General features: G+C 41.3%; 1 protein-coding gene across 6 annotated transcripts in view; it reads left to right on the top strand.

The window, feature by feature from the left end:
• Window positions 1–21,074, top strand: part of GPHN (gephyrin) — a 907,672-nt gene that overhangs the window by 453,161 nt on the left and 433,437 nt on the right. For 3 of the 6 annotated variants that reach the window (XM_030213888.1, XM_030213889.1, XM_030213891.1), the window contains exon 6: window positions 17,842–17,895. The exons of the other annotated variants lie outside the window; for them this stretch is intronic. In XM_030213888.1, the coding sequence (XP_030069748.1) occupies window positions 17,842–17,895 (54 nt within the window). The remainder of the gene's footprint in view (window positions 1–17,841; window positions 17,896–21,074) is intronic. 6 annotated transcript variants of the gene reach the window in all.

Here is a 21,074-nt window from a genome sequence, read left to right on the forward strand (position 1 = left end):
ACTTGCATACCAAGATTTACACACAGGTTTCAGCTGGCGTAAGTCCTCATGCCCAGAGTTGGGCATGGGAATCCGCTCTAAGTGCTGTTCTGTAAAGGTGCTCAGCCTGGAGTGCCCTTTATAGAATAGTGCTTAGCACAGATTTTTTTCCAGTGTCTAAATATAAGTGCCATTTACAGCATCTGGCCCTAACTGCACAAGTGACAGGTAGCATGCAGTAAATTACCACACACTAACTCATTGTGCAGTCCATGTCTATTCTCTGCCCATAACCTGTTCAGTTCCTGTTCAATAACACAACAAGCAGTTAGCATGTGAATCAGAAAACACTAGCAGGCTCATTTTCGAAAGAGAAGGACGCCCATCTTTCGACACACAGGGTCGCCCAAATCGGTATAATCGAAAGCCGATTTTGGGCGTCCCCAACTGCTTTCCGTCGCGGGGACGACCAAAGTTCACGAGGGTGTTTTGGAGGCGTAGCAAAGGTGGGACTTGGGCGTGCCTAATACATGGGTGTCCTCGACCCATAACGGAAAAAAGGGCTCCCTGATGAGCACTTGGACAACTTTACCTGGTTCTGTTTTTCTTATGACCAGGGCACAAAAAGGTGCCCGAACTGACTAGATGACCACCGTAGAGAATCGGGGATGACCTCCCCTTACTCCCCCAGTGGTCACTAACCCCCTCCCACCCTCGAAAAACATATTTAAAAATCTTTTCTGCCAGCCTCTATGCCAGCCTCAAATGTCATATTCAGGTCCATCATAGCAATATGCAGGTCCCTTGAGCAGTTTTAGTGGGTGCAGTGGACTTCAGGCAGGCGGACCCAGGCCCATCCCCCCCCCCCACCTGTTAAACTTGTGGTGGTAAATAGCCCTCCAAAACCCACTGTACCCACATGTAGGTGCCCCCCTTCACCTGTAAGGTCTATGGTAGTTGTGTTCAGTTGTGGGTACTGGGTTTTTGGGGGGGGGGGGGGTTGGGGGGGCTCAGCACACAAGGTAAGGGAGCTATGTACCTGGGAGCTTTTTCTGAAGTCCACTGCAGTGCCCCCTAGGATGCCCGGTTGGTGTCCTGGCATGTCAGGAGGACCAGTGCACTAGGAATGCTGGCTCCTCCCATGACCAAAGGGCTTGCATTTGGTCGTTTCTGAGATGGACGTCCTTGGTTTCCATTATCGCCGAAAATCAGAAATGACCAAGTCTAGATTTGGGCGTCCCCGACCGTATTATCGAAACGAAAGATGGACGTCCATCTTGTTTTGATAATACGGGTTTCCCCGCCCCTCCACCAGGAGGTTTTGCGAGGATGTCCTCAGCAAAACTTGGGCATCCCTTTTGATTATGCCCCTCTGTGTAACAGGAAAATGAAAAAGTAGAGTGTAACACAAGCTTCAACACAGGGAGTGTCTATCACAATTCTTTTATTTCCCCAAGCGAAGACCCGACATGGGGCCATGTTTTAGCAGTAAAGAACCGCCTGTCTCAAGGGTCAAACATACAATATATGGTGCTGAATGAGCTGGAAATAAATGGTGCCCAAATAGGAAAGATATTGATCTAATTGTGTAAATTAGGATTACACGGATTCAAAATGCACACGGAAAAACTCCTGAAACAGTGGCAGTTTCGGCGCCAAGATGTTTTTCCGTGTGCATTTTGAATTTGTGTAATCCTGATTTACACGATTGGATCAATATCTTTCCTATTTGGGCACCATTGATTTCCAACTCATTCAGCAGAAGATATTGTATGTTTGACCCCTGAGGTGGGTCTTTACTGCCGAAACACGGCCCTGTATCAGTTCTTTGTTTTGTGAAATAAAGGAATTGTGATAGACACTCGCTGTGTTGAAGCTTTCGTTACACGCTCTACTTCTTCATTTTCCTTGGACTTCGTCTAAAGGTGTTTTCCAATTTTGCTGTGTATTTAGGGCAGTAACAGTTACCATGGCCATGCGCTAATAGCACACAATTTAGAGACAGGCACTTTAAATGTAATACTGAATTCTTCTTCCCCTTAATACATGTACCCAACAAGGCATACATTGTAAATCAGTCTGTGAGGTTCAGTAATACCAGATGTTTTATTGCTTGGCAAGATTGTTCCCTTTGGATAATTTCCATATATCAAACTGTAGGTTTCTGCTTATCTTTTAAATGGTCACATGTTATTCAGTTGCACTGATAGACCATTTATTTGTGTTTTTGTAACAGATTGAGAAACTTAGATGTAAGTTATCAAGCTTTTATAAACATATAATCCATAGGAAATTAATCTGTTTCTCTTCTGCCTTTTGACAATTTAAATTACAGAAACATGCGTATCAAGCAAAATAGTTCTTTCTTACAGCCTCTGTTCTTGGATAGTGCTTGCAACTAATGTTCTTTTGTTCTTGAAGAACAGCTATGAAACTCTTTCAGATTAGAAAGTAAAGCATTGTATGTGAACACTGTTTAAAGCTGATGCTGTTCATTATGAACAGAATGATGCCCTGAGCAGTCTAGAATTCAGTTACCTATTAGCAGTTACCCTATTAGCAGATGCCCTGAGCAGTTACCTATTAGTGAGAGTATTTTGTATTTTTTGACCAACTCAACAGAAACTGGGATAATATTTTGTGCATGAATTTGTTTACCCTCACTCCAGTCACTACAGTGACAGTCTCCTCAGCAAGGTCCAAGGTCCATGCTTCAGAGCTATTTCCAAAACACTGCAATCTTATATATATATATATATATATATATATATATATATATATATATATAGTCTGGGACCAAAGAAATACATGCAGTTAACTGGAGCATGCACTTAACCATTGTGACCCAAAGAAGAATGACATCTGATAAACATATGTACAGTACTGTTTATTATACGTACAGAATACAGTCTCCGTTAACTGACGTTATACAGCCTCCATTAACTGACGTTAGGCTTACTTGAAGTAATCAGTCATAGTCCTCTGTACACTCTTGTGTCTGTGAGTTCCATAGAGTACGTCTGCCAGACGGTAAAAACTGTCATAGCACTGACATTCAGTGGCCTCCAGATAGGCCCGCACGGTGTTGAGACTCTCCAGCGCTCTTGCAAAAGTGACAGGAGGTTGTTGAATTTCGTCAGCATGTGCCTCGCTGCTCATTTCTTCATTTGTTTTATCATCAGCCGTTGCCTGCGTGTAGGCGCGTATCTCGACAGTGCTGTCGTCAGCTGTTTGTAGATCGTAATCAACAGCTACGTAGTGATGAAACTCCTCTTCAGTAACACCCGCTGGGATGTCAATAGCCTGTTCATCTGACGTGTTTGCAACAGCTGCATCTGTTTCGTCACTCTCCACATCCTTAACAAAGCTTGCCCGCTTATAGCAGTTCACAATGGTTGCCTGTGTAACATGATTCCAGGCTTCTTTCTGCATATGTAGGGAATCCAACAGTGATAGATTACGAGCCAGTTCAACAGCACGTTTATCTTTGCCAGTCTGGTCATCCATAACGCTCATCAGAAGACGTAGCACAAGAACCCGATAATGTTTTTTGAAATTGGCTATTATGCCCTGATCCATAGGTTGGATCAGAGAGGTAGTGTTTGGTGGCAGGAAGACCACCTTGACATTAGACAGCCTGACATCATCACTGTGTGCAGCACAATTATCACAAAGCAACAAAATCTGACGCTTTTATTCCCGCATTCTAGTGTCTACTTCTTTAGCCACTGCTTCCAAATTTCCCCAGTCATCCATGAATTTGCGTTAGCCTCATATGACACAGGAAGTCACTTAACATTCTTGAAGCAACGGGGCTGTTTGCTCTTTCCAATGACGAGTGGTTCCAACTTCTCACTCCCATCCACATTGCAGCAAAGGAGGATCGTCATTCAGTCCTTCAACGTTTTACTTCCTGTAGTTTTGGCATGTTTGAATGCAAGTGTTCCATCAGGAATCGCTCGCCAGTAGAGACTGTTTTCGTCAGCATTGAAAATGTCACGAGGCGCAAACTCGTTCAAGATGGTAGGAAGAACTGAAACAACCCAATTTTCAGTATCAAAGTCGTGAGCGTCTTGTTTTTCAGCATCTGTTTCTTGAATTTTATGTTGTTCCTCTCCTTCCATCTTTCCAACCATCCAACAGTGGCTTTGAATTCAGTTAGTCCAAGACTTTCAGCTAGCTGATTAGCTTTCTTCATAAGCAGTGGACCACTGACAGGAAACTGTCTGCTCCTGATTTGAGAAAACCACGGAAGAAGAGCATCTTCTACCTCCTCAGCTTTTCCCGCCCATTTACTTTTCCGGTGTAGATTTGTATTGTTTTGCCAGTCTTCCAGAAGCTGGTCTTTCTGCTTCAAGATACGTGAAATTTGACTGAAATTTACACCATATTCTTTAGCAATAGATGCTTGACTTTGTTTGTTTTATAATTTTTTAAGAACTTCTATTCGTTCAGCCAGTGTTGAAAGTCTTACAGTTGCGCGACGATGACTCCAGTGTACACTCTAACAACATTCTTTCGCTTATTCTGCCTGTGGCAGTTAACCAACGAGATTTCAAATTTACCGCCCCTTTATCATGCGCCAATCAGCTTCCATATTTATGCGGAGTCTTTCCTGCAGAGGAGCGGTCTTAAACCATGCGTATAAGCGAATCTTGCACTTATCAGTGGTGCGCTAAACCAAAGTTTGTCCCCATAGAAATTGATGGTGCCAAAAACGGGACCGAAGTACAGCATGCAGTTAAACAGAGCATGCGCTTATCCAACGTGCACTTAAATGGAGTGTAGTGTGTGTGTGTATATATATATATATTCCTTTGTGATACTGCTCTGCCTAAGTGGCGTTTTCTGTTGTTCATTGTATATATTTGGATTAAAATAGTGTATTTACCATGGAGTCATTTTACTAAAGCATGCTAGCATTTTTAGTGCGCGCTAAAAATTAGCATGCACTAAATGCTAGAGACACCCATAGGAATATATAAGGGTGTCTCTAGCTTTAGCATGCACTAAAAATGCTAGCGTGCCTTTGTAAAAGATTCCCTATGTTAGTCCACTTTCAAGGTAATAAATAGAAATAAGGCAAATCAAAAAAGTAAATAAAATGATCCCTTTTTTATTGAACTAAATTAATTTATATTTTGACTGGCTTTCAAAGGCCAGAACCTGCTGCCAAATATATACATTGTAGAAAGTCTCTTGCTGGTCCCGGCGGGGGAGCCTTGCCCCCACCAGCTAAGAGCTCCTGTTCTTCCTTTTTTTCTTTCTTCAGCAGGCTTTTTTCCTACAGCTCACTAGAGCCAGGGCTGTGTAAACACAGGTTAATTTACAGCCAGGCCTTTCTCATACCTCTCACTAGAGCCAGGCTGTGTTAAACACAGTCTCAAAATATAGCCAGGCTTTTCAAACACAGGCCCAAAATATAGCCAGGCTTTTCAAACCCAGTCTCCAAAATGTAGCCAGGCTTTTCAAACCCAGTCTCCAAAATGTAGCCAGGCTTTTCAAACACAGTCTCTCAAAATATAGCCAGGCTTTTCAAACCCAGTCTCCAAAATGTAGCCAGGCTTTTCTAACACAGTCCCCAAAATATAGCCAGGCTTTTCAAACACAGTTTCTCAAAACATAGCCAGGCTTTTCAAACACAGTTTCTCAAAACATAGCCAGGCTTTGCAAACCCAGTCCCCCAAAATATAGCCAGGCTTTTCAAACACAGTCTCTCAAAACATAGCCAGGCTTTGCAAACCCAGTCCCCCAAAATATAGCCAGGCTTTTCAAACACAGTCTCTCAAAATATAGCCAGGCTTTTCAAACATAGTCTCCAAAATATAGCCAGGCTTTTCAAACACAGTCTCTCAAAATATAGCCAGGCTTTTCAAACCCAGTCCCCCAAAATATAGCCAGGCTTTTTAGCTGGGACACACAGTACCTCTTTGAACCCATAGTTCTTCTACCTGGCACTCTAGGGCCTTCTTCCCCCAGCCAGCTTCCTTCTTGGGAACACCCAGTTCTACCACCAGTCCACAGGGCACAGCCAGTACTTCTCATGGGGATTCCTCTTTGCTTTAGTTACCAGCTCTCTTTTCCAGCTGCCAGCTCTCCTTCCTCCCTTCACAACTCAGGAGGAGTATAAGTAGTTAATAGCCAAACAGGACCCAGCCCATAACCTGCTGCACCTGTTTCTATCCCCAGGACTCTCCCCGGTCCTAACGACCTCCAGCTATCCTCTAGGACTCGCCCCGGTCCTAGCGACCTCCAGCTATCCTCCAGGACTCGCCCCGGTCCTAGCGACCTCCAGCTATACTCCAGGACTCGCCCCGGTCCTAGCGACCTCCAGCTATACCTCCCCTTTCTGGCTCCCTTCAGCGACTCACCCAGCCCTTTTCCCTGGACATTTTAGGGGGAACAACGCCCCCTAGGGGCCTAACCAGGGTAGGACAGCCTCTTCCTTCTTACAACATAGAAATAAAACAAAACAACAACAAAAAAGATACCTTTTTATTTATTGGAATAACTAGCTTATGAATGCAAGAACCTTCTTCCTCAGGTCAGGAAAATATGAGCAAAAGATAATAATATGACTTACAATCTTCGGATAGGTCTAGGTCTAGAATTGTTCCTGCTGTTGTTGGCTCCTGAACCAGCTGCTTCATAAAGCAGTCCTTTAATCCATCAAGGAATTTCACCTCTCTGTTTATATCTTTTTGAAAGTGTGATCTCCAGAATTATACACAATCTTTCTAAATGAGGTCTCCCCAGAGTCTTATACAGGGATATCATCACCTCCTTTTTCCTACTGGCTACATTCCTCTCCCTGTGCACCCAAGCATCCTTTTAGCTTTCCCCATCGTCATTTCTTCCTTGTTGCCATCACATACGATCATACCCAAGTCCTACTCCTTTTTTGTGCAGAAAGGTTCCTTCACCCCTAAACTGTACCTTTCACTTGGGTTTTTGCAGCCCAAATATATGACCCTACATTTTTTAGCCATTTTTGATTTTGCCTGTACTTTTGCTATCCATGTTTCTTTCTTTGCCTCTGTAAGCTTTATCCAGTATATTTATCTGTGTTTCTCTTTTTACATTATTCTGTATTCTGTGAATTCTACCCCACTTGCCTGTATTTTTTCAGCCACCGTATCAGCTTCCTTTTGCTCTTGCTTTTATTTACTTTTCTTATATAAAGATCTGCTCCCATTTTTATAGCTCCTTTCAACTTGATCCACTGTCTTTCTGCTTCTCTTTTTTTCTGCCCATCCTTGATGTGAACAGAAAGAAAACATGTGAAGGATAAGGCTGTGGTTAGCATTACATTACATTACTATTACTGTCTTTTTAAGCTACATTTTTCTGCTCTGTTCTGGGGAGCTCTCAGGCTAGCACAGAAAAACAAGTTTTCACATACTTTTCTTATCTGCTAGCACAACCAGGCACCATTACACACAGGACTATGAAAAACTCATCCATCTTTCTCCTAGCTCATGCAGCTGCTATCAACAACTTAGTAGCAAACATGGCTTTTTTTCATACTTATAGGCTTTTTCATTGGTCCTTTCCACCGTCACCCGCAAACATAGAGGTTATAATATTTACTGTATTTTTGTCTTGGGGGCAGTTTCTCTAAATGGGTTAGTTTTACACATACTCTGGCAAGAATGAACTTCACTCCGAGTCCTAGGCCAGGTATGTGGAGTATGATCTCTCAAATGTACTGGTAACACTCGATGTAGGGCCAAAGAGAGCTTCTTTCTGGAGTTCATAAGAGGTAATATGTATAGGCATAAGAACATAAGAATAACCATACTGGGTCAGACCAATTCCCCAAGCTCCCTGCATTACAGCTACTTTTATATTGTTTTTAAGATACAGTCCTAATTCTTCAGCTTTTCAGCCATCTCTGTTTCTCTTAAAGAGATTATACTTGGTATGGCTGTGTTTCAATCATGAGACTCATTTTCTCTGTAACAGCAACATTATCCAACATAAAGGCTTGCAGATCCACACCTTTGTTGCTTAGATGGCAAGCGTTTTTTGTTCATTGCTTTCTAGTTACATTTTATTGGCTCTCGCATCTTTTGTATAGCTTTTTTGCTTGTCCTCCTCTTCTACTTTGATTCTGACAAGTGAGTTGTTAAGATGGATATCTTGTTATTTTCACCACTGCTGCATTGTTATGCTTACGCTTTTGCCAGGGATGACATCCTAGACTCACCTGCTTCTATGTGCCACGTCATCCTCTAGTTTAAATACCTAGAAATATACCAGCTCTTATTCAGCCAGCAGTGGTCAGCATTTTTATGTCCACTGTTGACTGTATTCCCGGCTATTTCATGTCCTTGACTGCATAAGCTGAACTGCTTAAAGATAGGACTGCTATTTATGCAGCCCAATTTAAGTAGTCATCTTATGCTTTGAGGGCTGAATATTGGTACTTAACTGTGTGCCAACTCTGCCCCTGGAATGCCCACAAGTTAGTTGGTTTCGGTGTGGGCGCTAACCAGTTAAGTGCTGCTGAATATCGGCAGTTAGCCACAGACAAGTGATTTAAGTGAGTAGGAGCCTTTCCTGCATGCTTTGTTTTGAATATCAGCCAGTCATTGTCTGGATGTCTCACTAAGCATAATTTTTCCTGCCACAGAAAGATATAGCCTTTCATTACAATATAACCTTTTGCTCTTCCATGTTCTGCCCCATCCTCCAATGTATCTGAAACCTTCTTGTTGGTACCAGGTTTGGAGCCACTTACTGAAGTTCTGTGTATGATGAAACCTTTACTCTCCATTTCCATAGTCGAGGTAGTACTTCAGAAAAAGCTACAGTCCATAACAAAGGGTCAATGGTTATGGCCGTGGTTCAAATGAGTCACAAAAAATGGACAGGTCAGATGGGTCGTGGGTTTGTATATTCAAAATGTACCCATCTTTATAAAATAGGGACCTACCTATTCCAGCTCAGTTTCAAAGTGCTATGCTAAAAAGGCACACATGAGTGGCATAGTAAATGCAATGGGAATATATACAGGGTAGATCATGGGTAGGACATGAGCATGTCTACCACTTATAGATGCAACTTATGGATACTATCAGTTATGCAAACATTTGCCACATTTAGGTGGCTGCAGTTAGTCTATACCAGGTGTAATTGCAGGTGCCTTAATTTTAGTTGCACCAATACCGGGTTATGCAAGTTTTCTATATTGGAATCTGGGCACTCAGATTCTGTTATAGAATAAGCTGTCACTGTGCAGCATCAGGATGCCTAAATGGAGGTGCCCAATTATAGCATTTTCCCCAATGAGGGTAATTTTATAGCAGGATGCCTGGTTTACGAGAGTAAGCAGTACCTACTTGTATATATATTGCGCCTACCTTCTAGGCATGGACATTTGGAGAAGATGTAGATGAACTCTGCCCATGCTTCTCCCAAATTCTGCCTCTGTACACACTAGTGTCAAAGTATGCACCATCATTGTCATGGCATATTCTTTTACACTGGTCAGTATTTTATAAGAGGTTATTTACATGTGTATGTATCCATGTTACCTGCATAACAAAGCAGCATGTACTTTTAGGTGACACATATGTAAGCATATTTTTGGGTAGAGTTTGAATGGAGCACAGGAGTTGTTGCAAAGTACAATTGTTTATAAAATGCATGTGTATGCATGTATTTTAGATGCCAAAATGTATGCCTGTTCCCAGGCAGGTGTAAAAATGTCCATGGTTTCAATGTAGCTGTACTTTCTGCCAGTTTACCCTTAGTATTTTATAAATACACATAGGGCCTGTTTTACCAAACCATGCTAGCGATTCCCACGCAACAATGCTGACGAAGCTCATTCAAAGTGAATGGGCTTTGTCAGCATTGCTGCGCCGGGAATTGCTATCACGGTTTAGTAAAAGGGGCCCAGAGACACTTATCTATATTTATAAAATAGACAATAAATAGGCATTTTCTCAACTTCTAAACCTAGGTGACATATTTATAAAACTAACCAGCTCATTTTCGAAAGTGATCGCCGGCCATAAATCGGGAGATGGCCTGCGATCTCGCAAAAGCGGCCAAATCGGGATAATCGAAAGCTGCTATTTTGACACCATCACCGCTTTCCCGTCACAGAGCTGGCGAAAGTTAAAGGGGGTGTGTTGGCAGCAAAGCGAAGGCGGAACATTGGCGGGCATGGGCGAGGTTAAGAAATGGCCGGCTTTAGCCCATAATGGAAAAAAAAGTGTTGATGAAGAGCATTTTGCCGCTTTTACTTGGTCCCTTTTTTTTTTCAGGTCCAAGCTTCAAAAAGGTGCCCCAACTGACCACATGACCACAGGAAGAAATCGGGGATGACCTCCCCGTACTCCCCCATTGGTCACTAACCCCCTCCCACTTAAAACAATCAATTAGAAACATATTTTGCCAGCCTCTATCACCAGCCTCAAATTCCGTTCCCACCTCCATGACAGCAAGAATGTGTTCTGTCCTCCGACAGCCTTTGCCTGCTTGTGATGTGGCTCAGGGGTGAGTGTGGCACCGTTTCTGTTATTTGCACTGCAGACTCGCATCAGCAATGCATTGTGGTGGGTGTAGGTATTGGTAGTTGGTAGGCTCTACTCCCGTGGTGCTTTTCCCCCTGCTTACTGGGTCAGAGTGTGCCCTGTTTTGTTTCCTGTTGTAGTCCATGCGGTAGTGGCCATTTTTGTAAGATAGTTTTAGATCCCTTTCCTGTGTTACCCAGGTTAGAGAACGTAGTTCTTACCTTGAATGGTGCTGAAAGAGGGCATTGTACACCATTGTGCCAGCTCAGACCTACTGCTAATCTTAGTACCAGGGGACTCTTTGCCAGTGGGGCACCACCTCTGATCTGCAGTTAACTGAGTAAAGGTGGTTATGCCAAGAAAGGACTTTTTCAGAGAGATTAGTCTTCTGGTGTGAACTGGTGTGCCAAAGTTATACAGCAGCAATAAGTCCTAGAAGCTGTATGAAGGTCCCTTGAGCAGTTTTAGTGGGTGCAGTACATTTGTGGGTAGTGGGTTTTGGTGGGGGGTTGGGGGGCTCAGCTCCCAAAGTAAGGGAGCTGTGCACGTGGGAGCTTTTCTGAAGTCCATCGCAGTGAACCCTAGGGTGGCCGGTTGGTGTCCTGGCATGTCAGGGGCACCAGTGCACTAAAAATGCTGGCTCCTCCCACGGTCAAATGCCTTGAATTTGGCCGGGTTTGAGATGACCGACATAACTTTCCATTATCGCTAGAAAAGGAAACCGGCCATCTCAAACCCCGGCCAAATCCAATGCATTTGGCTGGCCGGAACCGTATTATCGAAACAAAAGATGGCTGGCCATCTTTTTCAAAAATACGGTTCTGGCCAGTTCTTTGCGGTGGCGCTAAAATACATCGCCGGCCATGTATTTCGCCGGCGCCGTTCAATTATGCCCCTCCAAGTCACTTATGTCACTTATGCACATAAACCAGTAAAAGGACCCCTATATGCAGTGGGTAATTTTAAATAGATCAAAATTCTCCCCAGTGACCGTCACATAGGACATGAGTTCATGGTAGAAAGCAGGCACATAAAACTTGGAATAATGTATGTAAAATAAGAATGATGTCAGTGCAAGTGTTCCTTTCATATTAATCTTCATTTGTTTGTTAGGCATCCCCCTCAGCTATAACTAAGTAGTTTTCAAGCCATTTATTCAGTTTGGTTTAACATGATAGCCATTAAAATGTGACATCTCCCAAAAAGTAGTTTCATTGCTTTTTGTGTAAACATATCAGTTCTGTTTTTTGTTCTGTTTAAATGCCTGTTGATGTGGCATCATTTCTGTTTCCATGGATAGTCATCGTGGACTGGTACTATAAACGCATTAGATTGAGAATCCTAGCCCGCTCTGTGCAATTAGCTGGCAACAGGCAATTCTGTTCTTCTATCAACAAACAATTTTGTGCTGTAATTTTTCTGCTGATATATAACCCACAAATGGATGTTATATGGAAAATCAAAACTACCAAAGGAATCTTTGTAATAATAGCTTCCGAAAAGTTGAAATACAGTTAAATCATCTGCTTCCTTCTTTTTCTTGAATGAAGAAATTCTGTTAAATACTGTAGCTAGTCATGATTGTGTTCTGTCAAATTTTAGAGGATTAAAGGCAAGCTTATTCATATAATGTAATGAGAACAAGATGATTGTAGCAGGTATTGATGGACAGCAGTATCATTCTGTTAGGTTATAAGTGAATGAATATTTATCAGCCTCTAACCAGCACAAGCCTTTCATACTCCGGCAGATGTATGTAAATGTTCACCTAGGTTTTTCTTTTTTAAAGTTTCTATACTAGGGTTGTTGAATAAATCATCCCAAAGGACACATTTATCAAGGTGTGGAGCAAAGTCAGAATATCACTCCTATGAATGCTGATGATGCTTTGTTCTAAGAAAGAAGGTTACTGGACTGAATTCTTATTTAAAAGGACACTTCAATTTGGGTCAGCTCACAAGTTGAAAGTTGATCTTCCCCTTATGCATTCAACATTAAAATAAAGCATTGTCTGCCATCAGAAGGATAAAATATAGTTTATATTAAAGAAACAGTTTTGTACATAGTTTGGATCTTTGTGTACATAAAGGAAACTCTTGCTGCCTCTCCAGCAACATCCCAACATGCAACTAAGCCTTTTTCCAAGTTGTGTACTTCCATGGCCATAGTAACATGGAGAGGCATTTTTGAAAGGATGTCCAGGTCAGAATAGAGATAGCCACATCAGAATGTCCCAAAAGAATAACCATCTCGCATATATTTTTGAACAGGAAATAGGTCTAGGTTTCCTGTTTGAAAATACGTGAGATGGATGTCTGTGAACTGGAGACATGCAACATGAACAGCCATTTTACAAACTGGAACTTCCAAATTATGAACGGGAAAACAAGGGATTTGTTCTTGGAAAATGGCCACAAAGGCTTCCATGCAGAACCGAGAGGCAGCCCTTCTGCATATCCTCACAGCTGTATCTGGGGTGACTCCCAGGTCCACCCCGATCTTCCCAGGGCCCTCGCTCCAGGTGCCCAGGGTTTCCAGGTGCTTTTTGTTTAGGATCAGGCGGCCCTAGGGGGAGGAATGCTGGCTTCGGTCTAACCCTGCACCGGGTTCGGTAAAACCGCACATATATTGGTGGTTGCGATGTCGATTATGTGAGAGGGATGGGCACAGTGGCCATGTGAGGGGTTGGTTGTACTGCGAGTGGTATCGGACGTTAGGAATTTGTGCTTGCGGTGTCTGGAGAAAATGTTCCCAGGACTGCTGTATATCGTACATAGCCTGATATCTAACATACTTTCTAGCAGAGGAGGGCTTCCAGTCCTGTGCTCTTCTGAATGAGCCTTCAGTGCATCAGTGTTTAGCCACAGACAGGATAAGTTTTTCATTTAATAAAGTAGATCTCCATGCAGCACTGAGTGGTTAGAAGACTGGCATAAAATTTGTCATGCTCCAAAGTGTATGCTGAGAAACACCCAGTACAAAGCCTGCCTACTATAGCTGGTGTAAAATTAGCTGTGCTGTATAGCAGTGCCTGCATTAAGGATTTCAAACACTGTATGCCGGGTCTTATTCAGCATATGTATGTGTCCTGCACTCCATTTATACCCACCAATAATTGCAAATTCTTTCTTCCCGATATTGTAAGTTTAAGGGTCGTTGCAGATCATAGAACAGAGTTGATATTAACCCAATTTTGAAAATTGGGGGGGGTGGTGAGGGGAGGGGCACCGTGAAAAATTGCATGGATACCAAGGGGCTCATTTTCAAAGCACTTAGCCTTCCAAAGTTCCATAGGTTTCTATGGAACTTTGGAAGGCTAAGTGCTTTGAAAATATGCCTCCAAGGGCACTGCGGACTGAAAGATTTTGGGAACCACTTCCCTATGCTATAAGTGTGGTATTATTAGCCATGCCATTTGTTCCCAGGTGGATAACATCATCAGTGTGAGAATTCACAGAGGTGTATTTTCAAAGTACTTAGACTTAAAACGTTACGTGGAGGGGCATAATTGAACGGGGCGCCCAAGTTTTCCTGGGGGCATCCTCGCAGGATGGCTCCGTTAAGGGGCAGGGAAACCCGTATTATCAAAACATGATGGGCGTCCATTATTCGTTTCGATAATACGGTCGGGGACGCCCAAATCTCAACATTTAGGTTGACCTTAGAGATGGTCGTCCCCGATTTTCGGCGATAATGGAAATCGAGGACACCCATCTCAGAAATGACCAAATCCAAGCCATTTGGTAGTGGGAGGAGCCAGAATTCATAGTGCACTGGTCCCCCTGACATGCCAGGACACCAACCGGGTACCCTAGGGGGCACTGCAGTGGACTTCATAAATTGCTCCCAGGTGCATAGCTCCCTTACCTTGTGTGCTGAGCCCCCCACCCCCACCCCCCAAAAAAAACCCACTCCCCACAACTGTACACCACTACCATAGCCCTAAGGGGTGAAGGGGGGCACCTACATGTGGGTACAGTGGGTTTGTGGTGGATTTTGAAGGGCTCACATTTACCACCACAAGTGTAACAGGTGGGGGGGGGGATGGGCCTGGGTCCACGTGCCTGAAGTGTACTGCACCCACTAAAACTGCTCCAGGGACCTGTATACTGCTGTCATGGAGCTGGGTATGGCATTTGAGGTTGGCATAGAGGCTAGCCAAAAAAAATTTAAGTTTTTTTTTTAGGTGGGAGGGGGTTGGTGACCACTGGGGGAGTAAGGGGAGGTCATCCCCGATTCCCTCCAGTGGTCATCTGGTTAGTTCGGGCACCTTTTTGAGGCTTGGTCGCAAGAAAAAATGGACCAAGTAAAGTCGGCCAAGTGCTCGTCAGGGACGCCCTTCTTTTTTTCTATTATCAGCAGAGGACGCCCATCTCTTAAGCACGCCCCAGTCCCGCCTTCGCTATGCTGCCAACACACCCCCGTGAACTTTGGTCATCCCTGCGACGGAAAGCAGTTGAGGGCGCCCAAAATCAGCTTTCGATTATGCTGATTTAGGCAACCCTGAGAGAAGGATGCCCATCTCCCAATTTGTGTCGGAAAATGGGCGCCCTTCTCTTTCGAAAATAAGCCTGATAGTAACCTATGGAACTTTGTAAGTCTAAGTGCTTTGAAAATGAGCCCCTGCCAGTCTCTTTTCTGATTATAGTCAGTATTTGTCTGGTACTCCTGGTAGCTGAGGATCCTGGAAGTCATTTCATTATGTTGGGCTCTCTGAACTGTGTTCCTAACTTAATGCCTTTAATGGAAGCTCTTAGTAGCAACAATTTTCTGTTTTGAACTTATCGGTGCTTTGGGAGGGAGGGGTGTTCTTTCTCATGAGCTACCTTCATTGTTTCTGGTTCCACCTCAATTCTTTTTTCTTGAGTATCACAATGTTCTAATGCAGCAAAATTTTGTAAGGGCAACAATTGTGAGGGTGGATGTCTTTGTGCCACATGTTGTAATCTACTTGAGCCTGCTATGACCTATCTATTCTTGGGTTGTTTTATTCTTTGAAGCAGTGGTGGTAAATTATTATGATGCTTTGTACTGCTGGAAGCTGATTTCATTACATCCAATTCCTGCTTAAGTTTGCTGAGCTCCTCCTTTATACTATCAAGCTGAAGACAGAGGTGCAAGCCCTAAACCTCCAGTTGGTGTGGCTTGGAACTAATGCACCACAATGTTTCTGAAGACTTTACTGGAAGTTGGATGTGTGTGGTTCTAGGGTATTACAGCTGCCAAATACCTCTAGGAAGATCCCAAATTAATGAATAATGGTTAATTAAAAAATATATATATTATATTTCTTTTATGGGTTTAGAAAAGTTCTATATTTTAATTCTCTTCATTCATACCTGGTGAGAGGAGGGATGCATTTTTAAATCTGCCACTTTGAATTAACAAAGTTGATGTACCTTTTTAAAAGCTAATCACTTTTCTAAAAAAAAAAAAAAAAAAAATTACCCCCTTCCATGTGAAGGGCCAGCTACAGATATTGCTTCTGCACATGGTACACAAATACAAGATGCTTAGGCACTCATTTTCAAAGTAGAAAGTCCATCTTCCGAAAGCGTCCAATTCATGATTTTCAAAAGGCAGATTTTGGACAGTTTTCACTGCAGTTTGTCCAAATAGCATGGAACATGTTGCAGTCGTGTTTTGGGTGGGACTAGGAAGGGCTCAAATTAGGACATCTTTCAGCAATAATGGAAACAGAAGAAATGTCCAAAGCACAAAAAATGACTTTTTCTTTTATCTAAACTTGTTTCAGTCAAGTCCAGGGTACAAAAAGGTGCCCTGATTGAGCAACTGACACTGGAGGGATAAAGGCATAAACCCTCCGTAATCTCCCTGTGGTTACTGACCCAACCCCACACACACACACACACTCCTTTAAGAAGTGAAAGTGACAGTGGAAAGGAGGCTTTCTGGCAGCTTTAGGTATTATGGCCATTGCAAGCAGGTGCAAGGAGTAGCCTAGTGGTCAGTGCAGTGGACTTTTAGCAACAGGACTCGGGTGTAACTCCTGCTTTAACTCTTATTTTCCATACACATATGTGAGCCCTCCTGGAATGTAGAAATACCTACTGTACCTGAATTTATTTATAAGACACCTTCAAGCATGATGGCTATTGTAGTGGTGTACCTTTAGGTACAGTAGGTTTTTATCAGTTCCTGGAGGGCTCACAATAACATATACATGAATTAGTTTGCAGCATGTACTGCTGGAATAGCCTGATATTTGTATATGTAAGCAGTGATTTTGCAACCTATACACATTAGTTCATAGTTGCCATTTATTTGATATATCACAAACATTTTAAAGAAAATTCATTAAAATTCTGCAGGGACATCATCTGTAGGGCCATTTTTGTACAACTGATACCAGACGTTTTTATGCCTGGTTTTTTTGGCGTTCATATTTTGGACGTTTCATTTTTAAAAATGACTGTTCATGTTGGACTTTTTCAGTGCAAGAACATCCTCATGAATTTTTGAACAGGAAATCCTGATGTTTTTCCTGTTCGAAAATGGTGTGAGATGGATGGGGGTTTTTTGACATTATGAGCAGGACAGCCCAATTCTGACTTGGTCGGTCTTTCAGAAATGCCCCTCTTACTGTAAGCTTGGCTAGTTGGGTAGAGCCATATTACTGTATTATGTCTGAACTGATATATGAAAAGTTTTAATATTTTCTGTACTGTTGAAAAATGGAATTGTTTTCCAGTGTAGAAAAACATATCAGTTAAAAGAAGGTAGATGTTGTAAACTTGTAGTCTGAGGATATATCATTTTCTCAAAGTGAACTAGAATGTAGAGTATAGTTAGAATTGCAGTAACCAATACTGCAATACATTCTGATTTCTCTCCTCTTTATATTCAGGATGCAGTGACCTAACAATGTATTTATCCAAGCACCATACTAAAACTAGCATGGGAGTTGGTAAAGGAGCATGCATGGTACTGATTTATTCAAAGTACATTTATTTCGTACTCCATGGAGAAATGTGAAAGAAGAGTGCATTGCAATAACATTGAATGATGATGTCTGCTATAGTGGATATTCCAGTTCATTATGGGTTATTACAAATTTCACAAATATATAATTAGTGTGCTGGAAAATAATTTGGCTCATTCAGCATATGAGGATTGATTCATGGAAGTATTTCCCCACATGAGAAAAAAAAACCTTAGTGAGTTGGACTATTAGTGGTAGATGTCCTTTATTAACTCAGTACATTGCATGTGTGTTTTATTAGAGAGTGTGATGTCTTATAGAGTAAACATGAGACTTTGACTCCTGCACTTACCAGGCTGGCCTTTTATTTATTTTAAACTTTTTTCCCCCTAGGGCAGAACTAGAAAGGCCAACAAATCTGGATTCGCATCAAGTCCAGCAGTCCTGGTTTGTTTTTTTTGTTTTGTTTTTCTCACTGCCTTACTATATTTTCTGAAAGCATGAATAATTTTGCTTAAAAAGATATTGGTTAAAATATACTTTAATTTCACTAAAATGTAAATTGATCTTTTTTTCTTTCTTGCAAATATCCTTCTATTGCTACTGCTTTCTACATGAAACAGTAGTGGTATTGATTTGGTTAGCGGTGAGACTTTCATAACCTTGACTTATCCTTTACAGAAAATACAGATACATTATGTTTGTATCAGTATTGACCTTCCTTGTAGTTCAGTATACAAGGCCATGCTGATTCCATCCTTAATGCTCAGTCCCCTAGACAGTAATTTGGAGCAAACTCTATCATGAATGTCTTAGTACTGAAGGCTCATTACTAGACAGTATATATTTCATATCAAAACATGGAATCTCATTTATTATTGAGTTTTTCAGAATGAGATAAAGGCCATAATATATCATGCCTTTGGTATAATTATGTAGCTAGTGTAATAGTTGTTATCTAGTTCATAATGGAGCTAGGCATTTGAGCCATTTTCATTTTACCATAGTACAAACAGAAAATTTGCTAAAGGCAAAGAAACTACAGGAGACATCTCTGCTGTCGCAGCACTGTTTCCTAGCCAAGAAAGTTATTGAAAGTGTTTAATCTACTGTAGATCTTTCTTCCATTTTTGTGTTTACATTTTTTGTTATAGAACATTTTTATTTTCTAGTCAGATCTACGAGGTATGAAGGAAACAGTGCACAAAGAAACAGTAACTTAACATTTAGAATTGAGACTAGTATGTGGGATAGTTAGTCCCCTACCCGACATTTTCATACATGTACAGATGAGTATTTAATTAAATTGTGGATAAAATTTAAAGTTTCTAGGTTAAGCTATTTGAAGCTGGTCACGGAAGATACTGTAAAACCTTTGAATTGTAATTATTTGACTTTAACATCTGTTGGACCAGTGATGAGGTATGTGTGTAATTCTTGAGGCTTTTGAAAGTTGTGTAGCTTGCAAGTGTCACTGCTTTCGTCAGCAGCTTAAACATTTTTATGTGATGGAAATTTCTTTTATTTTATAAACAAAACATGTAATTGTGACTCTGCCCATGCTCTGCACATGCTCTGCACAGACTTTGCTTCTGAACATGCCTACAATCAAATTGCATAGGATTGCGTGCTTTCTTGGCACTGTGGGAACTATTATCTGGTCGAAACTATTATTCAGCCTGTGAAGGTCAGCGCTTTCTAAATTGTTGGCAGCTGGTGACTGAATTAGTCCCAGATATTCAGTGATGGTAACAGTACTGATAATGAAGGTGTTTGATGGAGCCCAGAGGTTATGCGGGTACAGCCAGTTTTCATTGTTGTACCCAGATATCTAGCCATTCATTGTTAGGACTGTATTACCAACTATCTGGGCACTGGCATTGAATATCTGTGGTGCCTGGATAACTTCCAGGTCTCCCCCAACTTCACCCCCAGACCACCTAGCATTATCCGACTAAGTACCTCACATGTCTGGTTGCATTTTGAATATCGACCTTTATTTGCTTAATTTCTGGGATAATTTATGAGGTCTGTTACCCACATCAAAAGGCCTTTATGTGCAAAAAGACCTTTAGAAAATTACTTCATATTATATTTTTAAAAATTATAGTAATTACTTTTCCATGATTTTGATTTTTTGCTGCTTTGATTTTTTTGTATTTATTTTTTGTTTAGTTATAGTCATGGGGTCCTAAGCTGCAGTAAGCACTAATGCATGTTTTTATAGCAGGTTAAAATCCACTATCGCAGGGTGTGCTCAGGTGTCCTGCAGTAGTTTTGTGTTTGCAAGCACTACCCATGCACTAAAAAATACTAATTAGCATGTGGTTAGCACAGGAGACCTTACCACCTAATAAATAGATGATGGAGCATGGCCATTAATGGGAGAAATAGAAAATGTGGCTAATTTACTGCTGCACTAAAATTGTCCTCAGCAAGTGGGAAACCCATGCGCTAGTAATAGTGCAGGCCACTTTTAGCGCAGCTTAGTAAAAGAGCCCCATGGTAAATGACAAAATAGGTATTGTAAAATACCTTTATGAGCTTAGGCAAACTTACAACACAATGGTACTTATTTAGGTAATTATTTAAAGTTGTAATTTATTCATATTGTCCACTGGAGGCCACAAAACTCCCAACTGACTCTGTACCAAGCATCTTGTTCCCATCATATATCTGCTGTTGGTCCCTGAGCTATATTGGTAGGCCGTATTGTAGAAAATCTTTAGCATCATATCTATGTTAGTTGACTGTTCTAATGCATGCTTATTAGGTATATCATTGGTATTATGTTAACATTGTATTATATCTCTGGTATTTGAATTCCAGTGCTGTTAAATGTGTATATTTTTGAAACAGTTTCACGGTAGTTCTATTATTAAGTTTCAATTTACTGTTTTCAATGTTACCTCATTTATTGTATTTATGTTTATTCTTGGTTATTTTACTATTGTTATGCTGTTAACAAAACTGTAAGTTTTATGTTAAACTGTACCTGCTGTATACCACCTTGGGTGAATCTCTTCATAAAAGCAGTAAATAAATCCCAATAAACAAATAACAGTATTTACTGTAAGGAGTGTCTGTTATCAGAAATCCAGAGTGTTTGTTAAAATATCCAGCAGTGCTGCTAGTGTATAAATCAGTAGCTTTTCTCATTAGTATATTTTATGACTCTTGCTGTTCGGAAAATATACAGTAGTAGTAATTGGTTGATAAATATAGAGTCATACTTCTTATTAGGTCTTGTTCTTTCCATTTTCCCCATGGCAGAATTTTTGCATATTTAGCAAATGCATTGCCTCCTAGGGCTGATTTTTAGTCAAGGTCACTTTTCTTGAGAAGTTGAAAAATGAATGCCGAATATCATTGACAAGTTGCCTGTACTGCAGTCATTGTTTATGGAGCACTTTTGCATTTTACATTGCTTTTGAAGCTTCTTTAAAACTTTAACTGATGCCACCTACAGTGTATCACTCTGTTCAAGGGCAGGAAAACTGATCCTTAATAGATGCATTGTTTTTGAGTTCCCAGTTTTTGAATGGCTGAAAAAGTATATAAGCAGTTCAAAAGAAAACAAAAACAGTTTTGTAAGTGTAATGCAGCAAAAAGGCAGACTATTTACT

This window comes from Microcaecilia unicolor, chromosome 9, assembly GCF_901765095.1.
Source record: "Microcaecilia unicolor chromosome 9, aMicUni1.1, whole genome shotgun sequence".
NCBI classification, from domain to species: domain Eukaryota; kingdom Metazoa; phylum Chordata; class Amphibia; order Gymnophiona; family Siphonopidae; genus Microcaecilia; species Microcaecilia unicolor.